Source organism: Orbicella faveolata, unplaced genomic scaffold (genome assembly GCF_042242905.1).
Source record: "Orbicella faveolata isolate gen_17 unplaced genomic scaffold, um_ofav_v1 contig_47, whole genome shotgun sequence".
Lineage (NCBI taxonomy): Eukaryota > Metazoa > Cnidaria > Anthozoa > Scleractinia > Merulinidae > Orbicella > Orbicella faveolata.
This window is the reverse complement of record NW_028301577.1, coordinates 14632903-14654470: the sequence shown is the minus strand read 5'-3', so window position 1 is coordinate 14654470 and position 21568 is coordinate 14632903. Positions and strand designations below refer to the sequence as shown.

At 39.1% G+C, this 21568-nt stretch overlaps 1 protein-coding gene, 1 long non-coding RNA gene and 1 pseudogene across 4 annotated transcripts; 2 read left to right on the top strand and 1 right to left on the bottom strand.

Annotated features, from left to right (window-relative positions):
* The first annotated feature begins 484 nt into the window (after positions 1-484).
* On the top strand, positions 485-9464 carry LOC110039807 (uncharacterized). 2 transcript variants are annotated; one of them, XR_016204263.1, is made up of 3 exons: positions 485-6876; positions 6970-8648; positions 9224-9464. It is a non-coding gene; the product is annotated as an uncharacterized LOC110039807 (long non-coding RNA). The 2 variants fall into 2 exon arrangements; XR_016204262.1 differs by having other exon boundaries at positions 485-8648.
* A 210-nt stretch (positions 9465-9674) lies between these two features.
* Positions 9675-15184, top strand: LOC110039809 (uncharacterized; annotated as a pseudogene). The gene is made up of 4 exons (XR_016204223.1): positions 9675-9682; positions 9883-10854; positions 11284-11339; positions 11526-15184. The product of XR_016204223.1 is annotated as an uncharacterized LOC110039809 (transcript).
* A 973-nt stretch (positions 15185-16157) lies between these two features.
* LOC149097280 (uncharacterized) lies at positions 16158-21266 on the bottom strand. The gene is made up of 3 exons (XM_089279766.1): positions 19944-21266; positions 19837-19865; positions 16158-19735 (listed from the first exon to the last, which is right to left on the bottom strand). Exons 1-3 carry the CDS (start codon positions 20552-20554, stop codon positions 19068-19070), a joined length of 1308 nt encoding a protein of 435 aa, XP_089135892.1. The 5' UTR covers positions 20555-21266; the 3' UTR covers positions 16158-19067.
* Between the last annotated feature and the right edge of the window lie 302 nt (positions 21267-21568).

Here is a 21568-nt window from a genome sequence, read left to right as displayed (position 1 = left end):
CTACCAATGCGATAATCCTTGCGTGTTCTGGCAAGTTCTTTGCTTGGCTTGCAAATATTTAATTTTCCTTCCGATTTATGACCTCGCTGTGATGAAACAGCCAAAGAATTTCCATCATTTGCGTAAAACCACAAGAAATAGTCGCAAAATTGCAAATAAATTAATGACCGTCGCTTCTGCGAAATAAACTTGCAAAGTAAACACGATCTTATTTGTCACCTATCGAAAGTGAAAGCTGCAACTTCAACGCATTCCATGGCTGACGTAATACCTTTTTTAGCGTATTTATTATTCCGTTTGAATCCAACGCTTCGATAAAACCTAAAGAAGATATATTTTACCCACAACAAAGAAAACAATATCCGTAAAATTGTCCGTGTATTAATGTTTTAACAGCTTTTAGCGAATAAACATCACACGTTGCGTGACTCAAAATTTGGCCGAGAGGAAGTTTGGGTCTGGTCACCGACAAAAAAAAAATAACAAGAAGATCTGTTAGATCTTATAACCGCGCTTTTAAAATTTAACTGTTTTCTTAGCACCACAGTCGCAACGCAGTGTACATTCCAAAGCAATCCTTGATGATTCATTGATTACTGTAGACACCACATTACTTGATCAACACAAACTGTATTATTGCACCATCAGTCGTAACCGGTGTGAAATCTCCCATGACGTAATAGTCTTAATCTGGAACTTTCTTCGGGATACGTATGGGCATGAAGATACGAACACTATTAACAACAGCTTTCTTTCTTAAAAATCACGATTAAATTAAATTGTTTTTTCCCTTGAGTAAAGGGCTAGTAAAGAAGTCACACAAGTCACATAATTCAAGAATTGCGATATCCACGGCTATCTTTGGTACGGTGGTTATTTCCCTACCAATGACGTAATCCTTGCATGTTCTGAGAAGTTCGTTGCTTGGCTTGCAAATGTTTAATTTTCATTCCGATCTATGAACTCGCTGCGATGAAACAGCCAAAGAATTTACTTCATTTGCCTAAAACCACAAGAAATACTCGCAAAATTGCAAATAAATTAATGAACGTCGCTTCTGGCGAAATAAACTTGCAAAATAAACACGATCTTATTTGTCACGTAGCGAAAGTTAAAGCTGCAACGTCAACGCATTCCATGGCTGACGTAACATTATTCCGTTTAAATCCAACGCTTTGATAAAACGAAAAGAAAATATATTTTACCCACAGAAAAGGAAACAATATCCGTAAAATTGTCCGTGTATTTATGTTTTAACAGCTTCTGGCGGAAAAACATCACACGTTGCGTGACTCAAAGTTTGGCCGAGTGCAGGTCTGCGTCTGGTCACCGTCAAAAAAAAAAAAAAATAAACCACGGGTAAACCTAGAACCGCGCTCGGCCCATGGCCGCGCGGTTAAAACTAATAAACCCCGGGTAAACCTAGAACCGCGCTCGGCACATGGCCGCGCTGTTAATAATAAAAAACCAAGGGTAGATTATGAACCGCGCTCGGCCCATGGCCGCGCGGTTTAAAAAAATAAAATAAACCACGGGTAAACGATGAACCGCGCTCGGCCCATGGCCGGGCGGTTAAGAAGAAGATCTGTCAGATGTTATAACCGCGTTTGTAAAATTTAACTGTTTTGGTAGCGCTACAGTTGCAATGGAATGCGCATTCCAAAGCAGTCCTTGATGATTCTTTTCTTACTGTAGACACCACATCACTTGATCAACACAAACTCTATTATTGCACCATCAGTCGTATCTGTTGTCTCCGATGACGTAATGGTTCTAATTTGGAACTTTCTTCGGGATATGTATGGGCATGAAGATACGAACACTTAACTCTATCCGGACCGTAGATTGAAAACGTGACAAAAAATTTGCGTTACTTTCGATTCGCACCAAATTTGGACAGTGGGATGATCTTATCATTAGGCAATTACAGGCCATTTTTTCAGCTCGTTTCGTCATATCCTCCCTCGGGAAAATTTTGTCAAGTTAGCTAATTTAGTATGCTAGCCACCGTAATGGCGGTTGCCGTCGGCGAAATGGTTATTTGCTCAAAATTGGGGCAAAATCTTTCGGAGATGGAAGTCAGGACATTTGTAGGTTTTAGTGAATAAACATCACACGTTGCGTGACTCAAAATTTGGCCGAGAGGAAGTTTGGGTCTGGTCACCGACAAAAAAAAATAAGAAGATCTGTTAGATCTTATAACCGCGCTTTTAAAATTTAACTGTGTTCTTAGCACTACAGTGGCAATGCAGTGCACATTCCAAAGCAGTCCTTGATGATTCATTGATTACTGTAGACACCACATCACTTGATTAACAGAAACTGTATTATTGCACCATCAATCGTACTCGTAGCCATTGGGAAATCTCCCATGACGTAGTGTTCTTAATCTGGAACTTTCTTCGGGATATGTATGGGCATGAACGATACGAACGCAACAATAATAACACTATTAAAAGTCAGGATTAAATTTAATTGGTTTTTCAATGAGTAAAGGCTAGCAAAGTGGTCACACGAGTCACATAATTAGAGAATTACGTTATTCACAGTTATCTTTAGTACGGTGGTTATTTCCCTGCCAATGACGTAATCCTTTCACGTTCTGACATGTTCTTTGCTTGACGTGCAAATATTTAATTTTCCGTCCGATCTATGAACTCGCTGGGATGAAACAGCCAAAGAATTTACTTCCTTTGCCTAAAACCACAAGAAATACCAGCGAAACTTCAAATAAATTGATGACCGTCGCTTCTGCCGAAATAACCTTGCAAAGTAAACACGATCTTATTTGTCACCTACGGAAAGTGAAAGGTGCAATGTTAGCGCATTCCATGGCTGACGTAATACTTTTTTTTTAGCGTGTTTATTATACGGTTTGAATCCAAGGCTTCGATAAAACCAAAAGAAAATATATTTTACCCACAACAAAGAAAACAATATCCGTAAAATTGTCCGCGTATTAATGTTTCAAGAGCTTTTGGCGACCAAACACCACACGTTGCGTAACTCGAAATTTGGCCGAGCGGAGGTCTTCGTCTGGTCACCGACAAAAAAAAAATAACAAGAAGATCTGTTAGATCTTATAACCGCGCTTTTAAAATTTAATTATCTCCTTAGCACTACAGTCGCAACGCAGTGCACGTTCCAAAGCAATCCTTGATGATTCATTGATTACTGTAGACATCACTGCACTTGATCAACACAAACTGTATTATTGCAACATCAGTCGTAATCGGTGTGAAATCTCCGATGACGTAATAGTCTTAGTCTGGAACTTTCTTCGGGATATGTATGGGCATGAAGATACGAACACTATTAACAACAGCTTTCTTTCTTAAAAGTCGCTATTAAATTAAATTGTTTTTTCCCTTGAGTAAATGGCTAGCAAAGGAGTGACACAAGTCACATAATTGAAGAATTGCGTTATGCACGGCTATCTTTAGTACGGTGGTTATTTCCCTACCAATGACGTAATCCTTACACGTTCTGAGAAGTTCTTTGCTTGCCGTGCAAATATTTAATTTTCCTTCCGATCTATGAAGTCGCTGCGATGAAACAGCCAAAGAATTTACTTCATTTGCCTAAAACCACAAGAAATTCTCGCAAAATTGCAAATGTATTGATGACTGTCGCTTCTGCCGAAATCAACTTGCCAAGTAAACACGATCTTATTTGTCACGTAGCGAAAGTGAAAGCTGCAACGTCAACGCATTCCATGGCTGACGTGATACCTTTTTTTAGCGTATTTATTATTCCCTTTGAACCCAACGCTTCGATAAAACGAAAAGAAAATATACAAAAAAGAAAACAATATCCCTAGAATTGTCCGTGTATTTATGTTTTTACAGCTTCTGGCGGAAAAACTTCACACGTTGCGTGACTCAAAATTTGGCCGAGAGGGAGCTTGGGTCTGGTCACCGACAAAAAAAAAAAATAATAATAAACCCCGGGTAAACCTAGAACCGCGCTCGGCCCATGGCCGCGCGATTAATAATAAACCACGGGTAGATTATGAATCGCGCTCGGCCCATGGCCGCGCGGTTAACAAGAAGATCTGTTAGATCTTATAACCGCGCTTTTAAAATTTAACTGTTTTCTCAGTGCTACAGTCGCAACGCAGTGCATATTGCAAAGCAATCTTTGATGATTCATTGATTACTGAAGACATCACAGGACTTGATCAACACAAACTCTATTATTGAACCATCAGTCGTAGCCGTTGTGACATTTCCGATGACGTAATAGTCTTAATCTGGAACTTTCTTCGGGATATGTATGGGCATGAGGATACGAACACTATTAAAAACCGCTTTCTTTCTTTAAAGTCAAGATTAAATTTAATTGTTTTTTCCCTTGAGTAAAGGGTTAGCAAAGAAGTGACACAAGTCACATAATTGCAGAATTGCGTTATCCACGGCTATCTTTAGTACGGTGGTTATTTCCCTATCAATGACGTTATCCTTGCACGTTCTGAGAAGTTCTTTGCTTGGCTTGCAAATATTTAATTTTCCTTCTGATCACCGAACTCGCTGCGATGAAACAGTCAAAGAATTTACTTCATTTGCCTAAACCAAAAGAAATACTCGCAAAATTGCGAGTAAATTAATGACCGTCGCTTCTGGCGAAATAAACTTGCAAAGTAAACACCATCTTATTTGTCACGTAGCGAAAGTAAAAGCTGCAACATCAGCGCATTCGATGGCTGAGGTAATACCTCTTTTTAGCGTATTTATTATTCCCTTGGAATCCAACGCTTCGATAGAACCAAAAGAAAATATATTTTACACACAATAAAGAAAACAATACCCGTAACATTGTCCGTGTATTAATTTTTGAACAGCTTTTGGGGAATTAACATCACAGGTTGCGTGATTGAAAATTTGGCCGAAAGGAGGTCTGCATTTGGTCACCGACAAAAGTAAAAAAAATAAATAAACCACGGGTAGAACATGAACTGCGCGTTTAAAAAAAAAAATTAACTACGGGTAAACCATGAACCGCGCTCGGCCCATGGCCACGTGGTTAAAAATAAAAAAAATAAACCACGGGTAAACCATGGGTAAACTATGAACCGCGCTTGGCCTATGGCCGCGCGGTTAATAAATAAACCACGGGTAAATTAGGAACCGCGCTCGGCCCATGGCCGCGCGGTTAAAAAAATAATAATAATATAATAAACCAGGGGTGAACCATGAACCGCGCTCGGCCCATGGCCGCGCTGTTAACAAGAAGATCTGTTAGATCTTACAACCGCGGTTTTAGAATTTAACTGTTTTCTTTGCACTACAGTGGCAATGCAGTGCACATTCCAAAGCAGTCCTTGATGACTTATTGATTACTGGAGACACCACGTCACTTGATCAACCCAGACTATTATGCACCATCAGTCGTACTCGTAGCCATTGTGAAATCTCCGATGACTTAGTGTTCTTAATCTGGAACTTTCTTCGGGATATGTATGGGCATGAACGATACGAACGCAACAATAATAACATTATTAAAAGTCAGGATTAAATTTAATTGGTTTTTCAATGAGTAAAGGGCTAGCAAAGTAGTCGCACTAGAGACATAATTCAAGAATTACGTTATTCACGGTTATCTTTAGTACGGTGGTTATTTCCCTGCCAATGACGTAATCCTTGCATGTTCTGACATGTTCTTTGGTTGGCTTGCAAATATTTAATTTTCGTTCCGGTCTATGAACTCGCTGCGATGAAACAGCAAAAGCATTTGCTTTATTTGCCTAAAACCCTAAGAAATACCGTGACTTGCGAAATTGCCAAAAAACTAATGACCGTCGCTTCTCGCGTAATAAACTTGCAAGGTAAACACGATCTTATTTGTGACGTAGTGAAGGTGAAAGCTGCAACGTCAATGCATTCCATGGCTGAGGTAACACCTTTTCTTAGCGTATTTATTATTCCCTTGGAATCCAACGCTTCGATAAAACGAAAAGAAAATATATTTTACACACAAATAAAGAAAACAATATCCGCAAAATTGTCCGTGTATTAATGTTTCAACAGCTTTCGGCGAGTAAACATCACAGGTTTTGTGATTCAACTTTTGGGCGAGAGGAAGTTTGGGTCTGGTCACCGACAAAACTGAAAAAAAAAAAAAAATTAAACCACGGGTAAACCATGAACTGCGCTCCGCCCATAAAAAAAAAAAAATCAACCACCAGTAGAACATGAACCGCGCTCGGCCCATGGGTGCGTGGTTAAAAAGTAAAATAAACCACGGGTAAACCATGAACTGCGCTCCGCCCATGGCCGCGTCGTTAATAAACGATTCAGTTGGTCCATTCTCCTTTATCGCACACCAGCCATCTTGGATTGACCTCATGTACTTTTGACACCAATGCGAGGCCACGCGTGCAACGGTCAACTTCCGACGATCGAGAACACAAGGCGATCATCTGCAATCATACCCAACAGAGATCACCGTTTTGTGCCGCAATGTCAAAATAATCGCGTTAAAAATATTCCAAATCTCACCTTTCACCAATTTCCGAGTGATGAATCCATTCGAAAGCAGTGGGTTTTCAAAATTCGGCGAGACGTTGGCAAAAGTGTCCGGGTAAGTTGGTTAGGTTATGGATGTCAATGTTGCGCACATGTTTGTACATTAATTATTATAATCTGGTCCATCTACAGATAACAAACAGCACAAGAGTATGTTCTGTACACTTTAAGAAGGCGAATTTTAAGACAACTTTAACAGGGAAGCATGCTCTGCAGAAGCACGCAGTTCCGAGTATTTTTTGGTGGTCAAGATCGCCGAGGAAAAGAAAATCTTTGAAAAAGCGGGAACCACCGCGTGCACGAGTGCGATTATTTGATGTAAGCGTGCCATCGTCCCCAGTCACTGTCGCAGGTAAATATTGTTGTCGATATTTCTTTAAACATTCCTTGGTTAAAATCGTAAAATAATCAGAGGTATTTTTATGTTTTTCATTTTAATCCACAGCATCAACTTCCGGCCAAGCTTCTGGTGAGGAAAATTCTATGGAGGTCCAACCGGAACTGTCATCCTCTCCTGTTGTTGTAGACTTCCCCGAGCCCATATACACTGTCACAGGCAAATATTGTTCTCGATATTTCTTTAAATTTCGATAAAGGGGTTTGTGAACGACGGTATGTCCACCAGATTGCGGCGCCAAAACTCTGAAGAAAGCGATTACTCACTGACTCAGCCATGATGCTCTAACGCGCGTGGCCTCGCTTTCATGGGAAAAATGGTGACGTTCATCCAACATGGCGGACTGTGATTAAGGTGAATGCCAAGAGTCAAAAGCAAAGGGTGATAACTGGAAAACGCATGACTTGCCCAAGGAGATGAAAAATTGGTGTCTTTCTTTAAAAAAAATAATGTTTCTTATCGCCTGTTTCTGCTCAGCATGGAGGGAAACATTCTCTAAATTGATACCACTTAAGGCTTGACACAAAGATTTGTCGAATCCTTGCTCGATGGCCGCCATTGACAATCCCATACAGTATTTAGAGACATTACTACTTCATAGATAAAGGCCGGAAGTCCAAGAATCTAGGAGTGGAAAATCCTATGTCTCCAGAGCCCTCGATTCTCGTGCCAAGGCACTGCCGGCTAAGAGGAGCAAACAGGGCTTTGGGGTCGACAATACGCCTGGAACGGCTGGGACCATGACCCACGTTTTGGCGACCAACAACGACTTGTATTTTATGACTCGGGCTTTCCTACGGAAGCCCGAGTAATAAAGAGAATGAACAAACTGTGAACAGTGAAACGAGCGCAAAGAAAATAAACGCCTGAACTTAACGCAACCGATCAAGTATAGATAACAGTCAGGCGATCCCCGCGCAAACATAAACATGAACCGCCCAACGAGCGCAAAGCAAACGAAAGCCCGAATACAACCCAAACTGAACAGACGGCTGAGAGTGCAGAAGACATCTATGCTGTAAAATGGAAAAAAAAAACCGACTGATCGCAGATTTATAGAATAAGTATTAAACCGCTGTGCGCTACTGTACACAGGTTTTTCGCCTCGCGGACATGATATCCCACACAACTTCACAATTTTATTGTTGTGCCAACGATTGAATACAGAAGAAGTCAAAAGAACGTTCTACATACCACTCAAGATATCAACGTTTCCATGAAATCAACTTTGTTTGAAAACGTTCCCCACTTCTTCATTCACTTGCTGGGGCGATCGATCGGCAACCTCGTGTCAGTGTGTCAACTGGTTTTATTATTTAGTCATTGACGCATCGGAACGTAGAAATCGTTTTGTAGACATTCAAAAACATTGGGAATTCCTTTTTAGGCATTGATACGAAAAAATATTCTTGAGATGGGCTCTTCTCTTACTTGCGGAAGAGCAAAATTCATAGCTTCTGAGTGTTTACTCTGTAAAACGTTGCGAAATTGTGTCTCCCTTTATCTCGGATCATAAAAAGTGTTGAAATTTGTTTTCGTTATTCTCTTCTTGTAGTCTTAACAGCCCTTTTTTTCTTTCTTTTACAACTTGATCTATTACATTAGAACATGTTGAAAAAGCCTTGGTGCCTCTGTCTTTTTCAGGCTCTATTGCACCTCTAAGCTCGACCCCTGTTCCTGATGCCTCGTCGGGAGCGTCCTCTTGATTCTCCAAGCCTCTCAAACTCGTAAGTCCGTCTCTTTTTACATATAAGGTCATTTTGCTAAAGCTTTTTTTTTTGTATAAATGTTGTCGTGAAAGTATGGACTAAAGAAGGCTAGAGTGACTCGTCGAATTGTTTGAGTTATTATTTTTATAAGCTTATTGGTTTACTATAAAATATATATGGGCTATTGACCAAGTGTCAAGTCAAGATGGCTGGATATTGGCCAAGTTCTTTTTTTTGTGTGTATGGACCGAGACAGAGTCGAGGTCCATTAACCCTCAAAAAAATGAATGAGTTCAATATGAAGCGATCTTTACCAAACAAAGAAAAAAAAACAGGATTTATTAGGTGGCTTTTGGGGAAATTTTTCTTGCGGGACGTGGCGGGTAGTCCTGAGCAGGTAAGATAGGTCTATCTTGCCTGCTCAGTTTGCCAATCACAGTGCAGGATTTGGTTCATCTTGCCAACTCACAGAGCTAGCTATATAATAAGTAATGTTCTAAGCTTGGTTGCTACTGGTGTGTTGATTATTTCCAAATAAACAGTTGCAATATTTTCATGTTAGTACATAGTAACAAATTTTGTCTTGTCTCTAGGAAAGTTGATGTAACAGGTGTGACCTCTGTTGATGAATGTGCACCCATGCAGAGTGTTCAGTTGCGGGGAGCAAACATCTCCTTTGGCACAGTTGTTGGAAATCCCTTTTCCGTGTTGCGACAAGACGGAGACAATAATGATGATGATGATGATGGTGATTATGCTGCCTGAGTTGGTTCTGACAACTCCACAAGTAGCACTGACAGCTTTGGTGTGTTTAGTGGAGATCAGCATTTAACAAACAGGTACGGCTATATTTTGGCTGGAAACAGAGTAAACCATCACTTGTTGTTTTTGATGGCCTGTTACCTATTTTCAGTCAAATACATTATATACCGTAATACTTATGTTTATTTGAGATACAGATAAACTATTGTTGTTGATGATGTTGTTTTGCCTAAAATTGTGCCTTGATCTATGTTCATGTCCATTTTTATTTTCTTTGGTAGGATGCAATTGTAGAAAAGTGCAGTTGCTATTTTGCTGAACTCTCTATTATACCTACTGTCAGTATTTTAAATTGTTAAAGAAGTTTTCGTTTTTTCGGGTAGTAGTTAAGAGCAAATCAAAACAGCTACTGTAAATTATGAATGTAGGAATGAGGAAGGGTTTCTACAAACAAGTTACACAATTTGCTTTTTTCTTCATTTGCTTACAGTCATGAATTGGAACTTGACAATGATGATGAAACCAAGTTGGTTTGTGAAGTCATGGAGATAAGTGTTGAGGATGATGAGTGTACAATCACCATGGTGGAAGATATCGTCAGCGTGTCGCAAATGTCCTTACCAACTTTACAACCTCTTACTGAGGAGGAAGCTGTTATTGTGGATGATGATGTACAAGCTCCAAGAGATTGTGGTATAGCCATTGAGTCAGCACCAAATGAAGAGCCATCTACTTCTAAGAAAGTTATTGACAACAGGGAGAAGCTGTTACTTGACTTAGAAAATTGATTGGCCAAACTGACAAACATTGGTAATGAATTAAAAGAATTTGCAGTTCTTCATGAAAGAAGTAGCTCCATTGTTTCAGCGGAAAAACTACTGGAGCTGGCTGGGTTTAACTGCACAGTGGAGACTGATGGGCATGTGTGCAGTGGCCCATTGACCCATGAGACCAAGACTGGTAGTGGGAATCTGGAGTTGCTCTCAAAATGTACCAATGGCCACAGCAAAAAGTGGGTGTACTCCAAGGTGCTTACTCAAAAAAGGAATCAATTTACCTAAATGATTCCTTTTTGCCTGCAGGGATTATCATCTTGGGCAACAACTACGAGAAAGTCAGCCTGCTTTGTAAAGCCCTTGGCCTAAATATAGTGGGAAGAAACATATTAATGCGTTTCCAGAAGCACTGTGCTGCGCCAGTGGTGGAGGTATTGATGGAGATTGGCGAAATGACTCCCCAGCTCACAGTGCCTGCTACCGCATTTACACCCCCATGGAGCAATTCACCGACATTGTAGTCGACTCTGAAGTAAGAGACAAAAGAGAGACTGGGGGCAATTCCACTGGAATGGAAAAAGAGGCACTGAGAAGGTTACTGGAGAGAATGGCAACCATATTTCCATTCGACGATGTAACAACAGATGCCTCCCCAATAATCATCAAACTTGTCAGGGATTTAAAAGGTGTGTAAATCAATGGTTAAATTTTTGTTTGCCAAAACTTAAGTGGTTGTCTCTAAAGGAGGTCAATTAGCTGACCTCAATTTTTCATATATAACAGTGGAATCCATAAAACCTTACCTGAGAAAAAAAAAAAACCCAAAAATTCTCAAATACAGTACAACATGATTTTAGTGTATTCTTATTTGATACATGCCAGTTTTTTTACTAGTTAGCTTCTTCAACAGTTGACGACAACAAATCTTTATTTTGTGCTCTCTCGTATTTTCAAATATAAGAAGAAAAAACAAATACCAATAAATCGATTAAATAATTTTAGGTTTAATATTTTTAGATCTATGGTGAACATGACCACTTAGACATAGCAAGAGTTATTCATGGTTTATGTGGAAAAGTTTGTTCTAATGTTTATTATTCTTTTGATGCTGACAGAAAAGTTTCCCCAACAGATGGAGCTATTCCATTCGCTGAAGAAAGCTTTTCATCAGGTAAGTTCAGCCAGTAGTTTTGGGAATGTTCAGTTTTTTCATTTTCCATCCTTCACTTACATAGCAAACGAAACAGGTCATACAGGACTTTGAACAGCCTCTTTTGCAAATTAAATCTGTATGGAATTGCAGGATCATGAAATGTGCTATGTATCAATTAATAATTTCACATTTTTGCTGCATTAGGTTCCCAAGATTAAAGGCTGTGGTGAACTGCAGGAGTAGACTGACTGTATTGTAGATCATTTGTAGTTTTGCAGTCAGGATTCCTAGGAATTCCAACTGAAATATACTCACCTTGAAAATTCCTTAAAATTCCCAAAAATTCCTAGGAATTTCTGAGAATAACTTGGAATTTGTAGGATTTTTTGAGAATAGGTTGGAATTTTTGGGAAAATCTGAGAAAAACTGGGAATTTTGTATCATTTGTAGGCCAGATAAAATTTTGATGATAAATGCCCAGCATTAAAATAACAAATAAAGTCACTGATATCACATCAAACAGGTTTTAAATGAATGGTTTATTACATTGGCTCTCATGAATTTAAACATAAGAATAATCAGCCTGTTTCTTTTTCATTACATCAAGAATCAAAAGTAAAACTGAAAACAGATATGAAGGTCAAACTTTTACATGTTTGATAAAAAGATAACTTTTTCAGATAATTTACTTACTTTTTTAGTTTACAAATCCAACAATTTTCCATACACAAGATTTTACCTTAAATTATTGTTATTGTGTGGAACATATGTGGACTTTCATGATTGTAAGGAATCAATGATAAGAACAAAACTGAGACATTCCTTAAAATTAAAAAAAGGCTGAGTTTGGGCAAACTTAGCTGCTGTTCAGTTATTTCTGTTGATTCTGCAGCTAGCCTCTTCATCTTCATCTTTGTTGTATAACACCTAAAACAAAATTTAAAAAAATACATTACACTGCGATATATATGAGGTACTGTAAGACTGAAATCCAAATATTTATGTGCTCACAGTTTAATACATACAGCTAATTAAGGCCTGACTGTAAGCTGGTTGAAATGTTGAAAGAGAAGACTTGATAATTGTGAAGGTGCTTCTATACTATTGATAAATATGTTACATAAATCTTGAGCTTACAGTAGACTAAATCAAGGTTTTCCTTCTTCTATAAGTGTATCAACAACTCTCGAATTGGAGGATATATATCACGGTTTTTAGCCAAATTTAGACATTAGAAATATTAAAAAAGACACTTAAAACATTAAAGGAACATTTAAATAATAGAGTAAACGCAAAAGAATAGACGGATGGACAAAAATTGAAGATCAACACGGATTGCCATACAGTCAGGCTGAAACACACAGGAGAAATATCAAACTCATGCAGACTGTGGCTGCCTCGTTGGAGTTTTTGTCAAGAACTTTGACTGGGATCAGCGAGAACTGCTATATTTGTTTCGTTTGAACAAGTGTGGCAAGAGAAACGACTTGTTATTCGCAAATCAAATTGTTTAGGCATGCCGTCTGGGCAACCTAAATTGTTTCAACCTTGCTTTAGCCAGAATTCATTTCATGCCATGACTGAGTGACCCGCTCGTGTATGATTCGTGATGACAAAGTTCATTCAAAAGCTTTTGCCTAACTAAAAGAAGTTACTTTGTATAATATAGGGTTACTTGAATTCGATTACTCACCAAATAGTTTTGTATACAGCTAATCTGCCCTTTGAATTTTTCCCCGTTGAAACATCCACAGTAAGACTTTCTTTTAGCTCCAAATCTTCGCCAAAAATAACATGTTTCTCGTTAATGACACTCACGCTGTTTTCTTCTAGTCACAGGACCGCAGCAAAAACCATTTTGATATAATTTTGGAAGTGAAATCTACTAATACGCACGAGCGATCAACCGTTAACGCTGAATTCAAAGATGGGCGCCAAAAGAGAATGAATAACGCGATCTTTGTCACGTTCAGTCACGAGGATAGTCACGTGAAAATTTGCGTGCTGTGATTGGTTCAGTTGATCAGTTGAGGAGAGAATGGAAACTGGAGAAGAAGGAGAGAGAGACTGGCAACGAGGTTGCCGGACCAGTCGCTTTCGATGGCAAGTCTGTTTCCCTTTCCACGCTGTTTTGGTGGTCTTTTGAAAGATGGGTCTTGCTTCAAAAGGAAAAAACTACACAAACTTTTTACGAAGAAATCGAGGAAAATGGAACGTACTTTAACTAGTTGATCTGTTCCCGACGGTTGTCAAGATAACAAAGGATCGTGAGGCACTTAAATCAAGTTCACTGCAAAGGTAAGGAATCCAATTTTATAGGGATTTTCTGTTATGATAAGCTATAATTCTAAATAAATCAAACTAAGCAATGCATTGTGTGCTCTTTGAAAACCCCAAAAGCCGAAATTCACCTAAAAGGTTTCAGATCGACCTGAGAAAACGAGATAAATTCTGCGAAATAAGCTTAAGCTTGTTGTAAGTCCACCAAATCTATTTTGAGAGCCCACGTGTTTCAACACCCAGTCAGCACAATGCAGCAAGTAGAAATTCATTTCCTTTGAATTATTTATAAAGATTAACATTATATGAGATCTATAGTCTTTTCAATACATCAAGATGTAGGTTTTTTTTTAATTTGTCATTTATTTATGTCAGTTATTTATTTGTTTCCCACTGACTCATAATCTTTTTTATTCTTTTGATTTTGTTGTGCCATGAATTAAAGTGACCGCGAGGACAAGGAAATACAAGAAACATATTGATGATCCCACTATACCCATACCAAAATCTACAAGATTTGACCACATAAATTGCTTAAAGCAGTCTTCCCAGGGCAGTTGATGTCATCTCCCTCTCTTGCATCACTTTTTCCTGGAAATCATTTCCAGCACCATGAACAGAACACCTCAGAGTTTTCGGCTCGCCTGAGTGAGATGGTTGTTGGCAGAAATGTTGTGGATGACTTTGATGGACTATGGAGTTAACCTTTATGCAAGAATTGAAGCTTCACAGAAGCATTTGATGAAATTGAGTTGCCTATACACTGTACCTGAAAAAACTACAGAAATACCAATTGATGTAATACACACAACAGTTCAGATTTGTCCACAGACAGTGATTCAGATAGTGATGTTGAAGTTTCTAGTTCTGACTCCTCTGAAGAAATTGAGAACTCTGACACTGACGGCCATTCACTGGACTCCCCTGATGAAAGTGAAACTAATTGTTCACAAGAAAAAAACATTTTCTGCCAAAGAATATGCCTGTATGGCTATTCTGGCCTTAATTTCAAGACATTTTATGACAATGAGAGGCTGCTAAAGATATCCTTGTTTTAATGAAACTACGGGTAATTTGTCCAGAGAATGTCACAGTACAGTTTTACAAATGTACAGCAAGTGTGTGGAAACTGTGAGCTTTTCATTTCTGACATCTGTGAGAGATGTCTTCCTCTTTTTCCTAAAGTCATAAAGGATCAAGTCAAAAATTGTTCAACAGTGGGCTGTGATGGGTATGTGTGTGAATCTACAATTATATTAAATATATACATGCATATATATACTTTTGGTTTTATCGAAATTGTAAATAATATATATACATTTATGCTGACAGGAATTTTTTGCTCAATGTATTTATCAAATCTGAGAGCATCCATTTTTCTATCAGTTAAACTCTGGGTGTTTGATTTAAGGGTCCATACGGGCACATATACACTAACAAATCAGGTTGGATCTAAAAAGCAATGTTATGAGTGCTATAGTTTTATGTCGAGTTGTCAGACTTAAACTGGAATTAATGTAGTAACATTTGTTTGTAAATAATTACCTTGGAGCTTGACAACAATAAAAAGGTATGGAACTGCAGGGAAATGATCCTGTTGATTTTTACTAATTCACAGAAACTGATTCATGCACTGAGTTCATCTTTAATTTTGACATTTTGGGAAATTTATAGAAATTTCAAACACAATATTTCATGTGTTTTAGCTGTTCCCAAAAATTCCTAGATATTCCAAACACATTTTTTAAAACAGTCTGGGAAATAATAGGAGTTCCTAGGAATTCCCAATAATTCCCAGTCATACTTTTCACTATTCCCAAATATTCCCAGAAATTCCAAGGTCTTGGATTAAATATAATTTGCATGGCTTGGAATAACTTGGAATTCCTAGGAATTCCCAATAATTCCCAGTCATACTTCCACTATTCCCAAATATTCCCAGAAATTCCAAGGTCTTGGATAAAGCATAATTTGCATGTCTGGGAATAACTTGGAATTCCTAAGAATTCCTAGGAATTCCTAGGAATTCCCAGACTACTGGGAATTTATTTCGCAGGGGTCAATACACTTCACTACTATGTGAGATTCAGGTATTTGCCACGGGCTAGTGGGGGAATATGTTAAAACAGTTATGTACGATTATCTTGGCTTGTGTCCTAAATGATTGATTAGATTAGAGCAGTTTCTTGTCCCTTTGCAGAAATACCAGCGTGTTGGAGTCGTATAACAGCATGATGACAAATAATGTTCCAAAAAGAATGGCATTCTAGTAAGTAACAAAATAAACATATCAACAATCAATATTTCGAAATTCTTATTACATGCAAGGTTCTGCTTGTTGACTCCCCGCTGGGTTAAACAGTGTGAGTAATTAACAAAGAAATTTGAGCGACAACTAAATAATATTGTGGTCCTCTGTTAGTTTTGGTTTCATCAGAATGGCTGAGAAGTCCACTGGTAATTGTTAAGTAATTGGTTTGCTTTTGGTTTTACAACACTCAATTTAAAACCACTATAGATTCAATTGAAACCAATTTATTGATTTAATTTGTGTGTTACAGGTGATAACTGTGTATTATCTGATCACCTTCTACTAGGTATCCTTACTTCATCATGGGAGTGTCGTTTGTTGCAATCGACCACAACATGCAGTTGTCAAGAAAATCAAAACTAACCAAAGCAGGAAAAGAGCAAGGCCATAGAAAATATTAAAAAAGGTCTCAAAAATTTCATGCCGAAATTGTGAAAGGAAAGTCTTTCAGTTATTTCTCATTCCTTGTAGCGAAAATGCTGTACAAGCGCTCCATGTATGAGGGCAGTTTCACATTGCCTTTTGATAGAATGAATGAATTTGATCCAAAGGAAATTGCCCCCATCATTGCAATAATGGAACTATGTCACAGCATGCTAAATTTTTCTACATCGGAAACTGTTGCTAAAATGTCCATGTATTTATTAAAATTTTGTACAAATGAACTAAGGGCTTTCCCTTTTACATGGAAAAGTTTGAACAAACCAAAATTGTATTATATTCAAGTCCTAATAGGTGCACAAGCAGGGAAAAAGTCCCGTTTCAAATGGGATTTGTCATTTTAGACATCTACAGCAAGCTGATGGACTGAATTTATTATAATAATAATAAAGGAAAGCTAGCAATAGTTTTGGATTACATCAGTTTTCAACAAATATAAATCCAGTACTTATTATGTGCAGAAAAAAGTAGGTTTCTTTGAATGTATACAAATAGCAGGTAACAATATCAGCATAAATATGTCGTGATGAAGTTCATTTTCTGTTCACGACTTGGCCATTTAAACGGGTATCAGGTGTCCAGTGTCCATTTTTAGTAATGCTCTGCCAGACTACCTAATTGATGATCAAAACCCAGGTAAAATTGGGTAAGGAAGGGAATATGTGTTGCTGATCAGGCTGATAATATGCAGTACGCATGAGTGACAGCTGTTCACATGTCAGTTATTTCTAAATGCCATGTATCTCCCATCAGGAAAAGGGTATGCTTGTCGAATCATCCTTACCACACAGGCAGGCAAGACGCGTCTGTTCCCTCTACCCAATTTCTCCTATTTCCAGAGAGAAAACTGACGTTAAGCTGCTTTGCGGAAGCTTTCCATGGAAAAATTGAATTCATCAGCTCTGATATCACAGCGTGCCTTTATGCAGACTTCAAAAATGTCTCTATCCAAGCAAATGTTATTGAGGGTTCTTAAAGAAGTGATGCACTCGCGTTTCTTGCAACAGACATTTTCTTGCTCTGTTTCCATTGGTACACAAACGCGACACCGGCACCATGGAAGGTCAGTTAGAGGTGTAGGCTCTTCGGGTATGTTGTCTGCAACTAGCTGTTTAGCAAAGTTTAAACTGCCCATGCCCATACTCAATAATTTAACCAGCAAGTCATCATTGTAGGGTTGTCCAGGAATTGAATGAATTCCTAGCAAGAAATTTTAAATATATTCTTATAAAGATAATTGAATCTACCATAGAGTGAATGCCAGCCCAGTGGCTGAAATGAGTACATATATCAATTTAACTTTTCACTAGTACTTGCAAAGTAAAGTAGATTATTAAAACTCTCTTGCAGTAAAACAACTGAATTAACGAGTACATTTTATAATCTTAAATTATCTAAAGTACAGTAATTTACAAATATAACAGTGGTACTATCAATTGAGTCACAAAAAATATTTAAATGTAAAAAAGTCCTCTACTCTCTTTGTCGTGCAGGCCTGCATGTTTACAAGTATAACAGTGATACTATCAATTGAGTCACATAAAATATGTAAATGTAAAAAAGTCCTCTACTCTCTTTGTCCTGCAGGCCTGAATGTTCCGGAAAAGATAATACTTTTGTGTACTCTTCTATCATCTAACCTATCTAGTTTACCTAATAGTAATGCATGAGCTGTATGGCTTCGGACAGATAGGCAGGAATATCCTGCCAGACCGGTACTGCATACTCCAAAACTGGCCGAACTGAGAAAAGATATATCCTCAATATGTTGGGTTGGCACACCCTGGCTCTGGGCAGAACTCTAAGGGAATATAACTTCTTACAAGCCTTCTTAATAATGTAATCAACATGAGAGTTCCTTTTCAGGTCATTGTGCAAAATAACTCCTAAGATCTTATAGGTATTGACACTCTTGATGACAGTGCCGCCAATTATTATGGGATTAATGAGACAATTGGAGTTGCGTAGGAAATTAATATGCATTTCTTTACACTTAGTTGGATTGAGTCTCATATTATGAGCAATGGCAAACTTGTGAATGTCTGAGGCCACAATATTAAGTAAACTAGGGGAGTTCTTTGGAATTATTTCGAGCACACTGGTATCATCGACGTATTTGATGCGCAGCCGCCAGTCAGAGAGCAGTCTGTTTGTCATCACCGTAAAGAGGATTACACCCAATTTAGTTTTTTGGGGCACTCCTTTTAGTGTCAGCCAATCAGACAAAGTACTTCCATTTCTAACTGCTTCCTTCCGGTATGTCAAGAATGCTGTTATCCAAGATAAAAGGACTGGATGAACTTCAAGATCAGCGAGTTCCTGCATCAATATTCAGTGATCAATCAAATCAAACCCCTTAGAAAAATCTGCGAAGAATATCCGAGCCGACGCCTCACCACCATCAACTGCTTCGTAGATCGCTTGAAGCATGTATAGAAGGGCATCTGTCGTAGAGTGCCCCTACGGGAGAATTGACAGGGGTCGATATTGCCTTCCAATTGGGATAGAAGTCTGGAACAGGTAAAGCCCTCCATAACCTTTGCCATTGTACAAGTAAGAGATATAGGTCTTAGATCTTGCTCAATAAGTCTGGGGCGAGACACCTTAGGGAAAGGAGTAAATACAGAAGATTTCAGAAGAGCTGGTATGTACCCCGCCCTTAGAGACTGGTTGTAAATGTCACAAACAAGGGGGGCTAACTCTAGGACAAACTCTTACAGAACCCGGTTAGGTATGTTATCAGGGCCGGCTGTTTTGGATGTCTGAGGCGATGACAAGGACTTGTATGCATCAAACTCTGAAATTAATAATTCATCAGGATTCACATGTTTGACATCTGCAACCTTTTTCTGATAGTAGTGATGTTTTGCTGTTTTTATTGCAACTTGAACTTTGTTTCTCCAATGACGATAGGCATTAGAGTCCTTTCCGTGTCTAGAAAATGCGGATTGGCGTTTACTGATCCACAATTTGATCTCACTGGTTATCCAAGGGCGGTCAGTGGGATGTTTCTTTATGGTCTTCTGCAGGAGAAACATACAAATGGCACCATCAAGCTCTGACATGAACAGTTGGAACTTTTGCTCGCACGAGGAGGCATTAAGAATTGGGGTCCAGTCCTTTTGAGTTATCCATCGTCCGAGAGCACGCCACGCACTATCTCGCAGATCACGCACAACAATTTTCTCTGTTGTTTGGGTAGTGAGAGGGGCGGATACTGGTTTAGCTAAGATAGTGTAATGATCCCATGATCCGACCTCCGGAAGCTGTGATAGAACAAATAGCTTGGCTCTGTTAGTAAAAAACCAGTCCAATGAGCCAGTATCGCGGGTTTTGAAAGATACAAGTTGTTTCAGTTGGTTTACCCCGGTTATGCATTGTACTCAAAACCCAGTTGAAGTGGTGTTAAAATCACCAGTTAACACAACAATTGCTTAGGTGTTATCAACAGCAGCGCATCAAGGTTCCTTTGTATATGATCACGAAGAATAACATTCTCGGGTTCACGGTTGCTAGTCGAGTGATAGATAACACCTAAAACAATAGATGTTATTTGCCTTGGCAAACTATGAGGTCTCATTGAAATCTACAACGACTCAACTTCATCTTGATCGCTGGACTGTAATAATTTACACAGTATTTTCCGGTCTAAATAAATACACACTCCACCTCCAGTAGTATTAATGCGGTCCTTGCGAAGTAGATTGAAGGCAGGAATAGCAACGCAGGAATCTGGAATATCAGTAGACAGCCAAGACTCTGTAATACAAATTGCCCCAGCAGAATTTAGTTCTGCGATTTGTTGGATCTCATCTACTTTCTTGGGCAGTGACCTGACATTAGTCGATAGAATAGTAGGTATGCCATACACTTTAGGTTGTCGTAGCTTCTTAATGCTTCTCAAAACCCCGAAATTAACAGATCTCTGTGTTAGTCGTAGGTTTTCAGCGTTGTGGCTGCCATTGTGATGACGGCAATCCGGACAGTAGTTAAATATAGTTGGAATTGGGCGAATTCGAGTGTTATTCCTTCCCCTGTTATTAAGCCTCGGTCCAGGGTATCGCAGCAAACCATAGCGCTTAAGCTGGTGGAGATGAGCACTGGCATCCTGAGCAAATTCGCGAGATCCAAGAGCAAATAACTCCTCGCGGCTGTAAAATATACGCCGGAGCGCCGGCAATGGCAGCTCGCGAAAGAACATTCCCAGTTGGAGGGACACAGGGCCTCGGGTCCGCCAATGTCAAAGGGGGGCCGGGATTAGCTTGTACATCCATACAAAGTGTAACGTCCGTCGGTGGCAAGCAAATGCAAATGAAACCATGCTTCCTTCACTCAACGACCGGCCTCGAAGGAGCGTTGGCCAGCTTGGATCGCTTTAGTACTAGACTGGTTCTTGTGACTGGAAAATCCGGCAATAGAGGCGTATCCGAAAGTAAACACGTTTCAGCTTTGAGGCTAGTGGTAGATGAAAGGACAAATGATAGAGAGAACCAGAAAGTGAAGTAAACACGGAAAGCTAAAAGTCGTGGCGGCCATCTTGGCGCGCAGTTAGGTAGTTTTGAGATGCATTTGTGATTCAAAGGCAATAACGTTATTTTCACTCGCACATCATAAGGGCATCAGGGCAAAGAGTTCTTTAAGGTGTGGGAATATTCAAATTCCCAGTGGTTTATCCGGGTAATCCGAAAACACTGACCCCCGGTCCGCGGACCCCCACAACGGACTGGGTCCGCGGACTACTCTACGGATAGGTCTATGGACTATCCCTACGGACCCCTCTACGGACCAGACTAAAATAGTGTAAAAATAATAAAGATGTCACTTATGGGTTGGCTTATAGATTCAGACTCGTGTCGGTGATTTTTCGAGTGTTACACTGTGCAAATGTAACAGACTTGGGTGTTTAACACGCCACCCCGCGTAGAGATACCGATGGTAAAAAGGAAAGCTCGTACCTTCCATTCGTGGCTCAATGTGGCTATGAAAGATATATTTTTAGGCCATTTATTCTTGTTTGTATCTGTTATTCCGCTGAGCAAATTGGGAAGCCTGGAACGAGTTCACCAACAAACGGAAGAATGGGCTGAACAAAATGGCAGAGGGAAAAGAACACAAATTTCAAGGCTTCCCAGAGGGTTACTTTATGGCCACAGCAAAGCAAATGGCAATGTGTAATGGTATAAATTGCACCCAAACCTGAATCCAGGTCTGTTAC